The 1462-nt window shown below is 44.8% G+C and overlaps 1 protein-coding gene across 1 annotated transcript in view; it reads right to left on the reverse strand.

Moving 5' to 3' along the window:
• Positions 1-1462, reverse strand: part of LOC118477962 (uncharacterized oxidoreductase TM_0325-like) — a 5900-nt gene that overhangs the window by 4164 nt on the left and 274 nt on the right. Inside the window, exon 2 of the mRNA XM_035970743.1 lies at positions 1159-1298. Coding sequence (XP_035826636.1) covers positions 1159-1298 — 140 coding nt within the window. The remainder of the gene's footprint in view (positions 1-1158; positions 1299-1462) is intronic.

The raw sequence follows: 1462 nt of genomic DNA on the forward strand, positions 1-1462 counted from the left end.
TGTGTGTGTGTGTTTGTGTGTGTGTGTGTGTGTGTGTGTATGTGTGTGTGTGTGTGGTACAATATATGTAAAACGTTAGGGTTTGGCTTAGGGAAGGCTTGGGCTGAGGCTAGGATTGGGCTTAGATTTAGGCTAAGTTATGGCTCAAGTTTAGGATAAGGTTAAGAATTAGGGTTGTGCTAAGGTTTGAGCTATTACTTAGGCTGAGACTTAGGCTGAGGGTTAAGCTTACGATTATAGCTTTAACTAACTTTAGGGTCAGGGTTATGGTTATAGTGAGGTCCCAAGCTCGTGTTTGGGTCAATATTAGTTTAAGGGTTGGGGTAACGATTTTGCAATAAGTGTTTGGCTAAGTTTTTTGTTACGGTTAGTGTTGATTAGACACACATACAGGCAGCAAAGATGTAGTTCTGCATTTCTCATTAAAAACAGATGTCTGTACGATGTGAGAGTAGCCCACGGAATCCGGAGGAGATCTGCCACTTTTCTACAGAAAAAAACCTCTCTACCCACCATCAGTCTCAATTAACCCCGCCCCCCAAGAAAAAAACAATTAAAAAAACAAACAGCTAAACATCTGTCGGTGTTCCGCACATATCAGAACGTCAAATTTGAGTAAGGAACAAAGGGACTCTCGTGGCCTAGAGGTTAAGGTGTTCGCCTCTCATTCAAAGGTCCATGGTTCGAATCTGGATAGCAACGGAAATTTTTTTTTCTCTAAAATTGTCTCTTTTCACCCCCTTTCCTGCTCTCTAGCAATGTTCTGTCGCCTGCTTTCGTCTCCCCTTTCTTCCCCCACCCCGTCACCTCCTTTGCCCCCTCCTCTGGGCGCCTGACTCTTTCTGTAGCCTTGGTAAGGAAGATCTACACCTAGCCTTCTCGGACACAGGCGAACAATCGTGGAGGCCCCGTGTGCAAGTTGCGCCTTTTAAAGATCATTTGGTGGTCTAAAATCGATAAGAGTAGGCTTCGGCCGGCACCCGGGCAAATTCAAAATTTACTACCAACTGAAAAATGTTTAATGTGTCATGGGCGCTCATATGATATTATGCAGTTCCGAGCGCCGTAAAACACTTACCAAAATAAAAAAAAGTATTGTAAAATCAGAAACTACCCGAAAACGACTCAAAATGTAAGTCTAGTAGACAAAGTTCTCACCTGGTCCCGTTTCAGGCCAGCCTTCTGACATTTCTCCAGCGTTTCTTGTAAGCGTTTTTCGTTGGTCCCCGACAGCACCACAGAGCAACTCCTCTGGGCGAACAGGACGGCCGTAGCTTGTCCTAGTCCAGAGCTGGACCCTGGGAGGAAGATGGCGTCATACGGCTGTTAATATTGTACTTAACTATGCGTGCTTTACGCCTCCCTCCGCATTTTTTAGATTATTTAAGCATGACCTAAAAAAATATTATTTAGAAGGTGGACGGCTTCGAACCTGGCCGTGGGATACACCATCCCAGCAGAC

The sequence above is a fragment of the Aplysia californica genome, unplaced genomic scaffold, assembly GCF_000002075.1.
Source record: "Aplysia californica isolate F4 #8 unplaced genomic scaffold, AplCal3.0 scaffold00315, whole genome shotgun sequence".
Lineage (NCBI taxonomy): Eukaryota > Metazoa > Mollusca > Gastropoda > Aplysiida > Aplysiidae > Aplysia > Aplysia californica.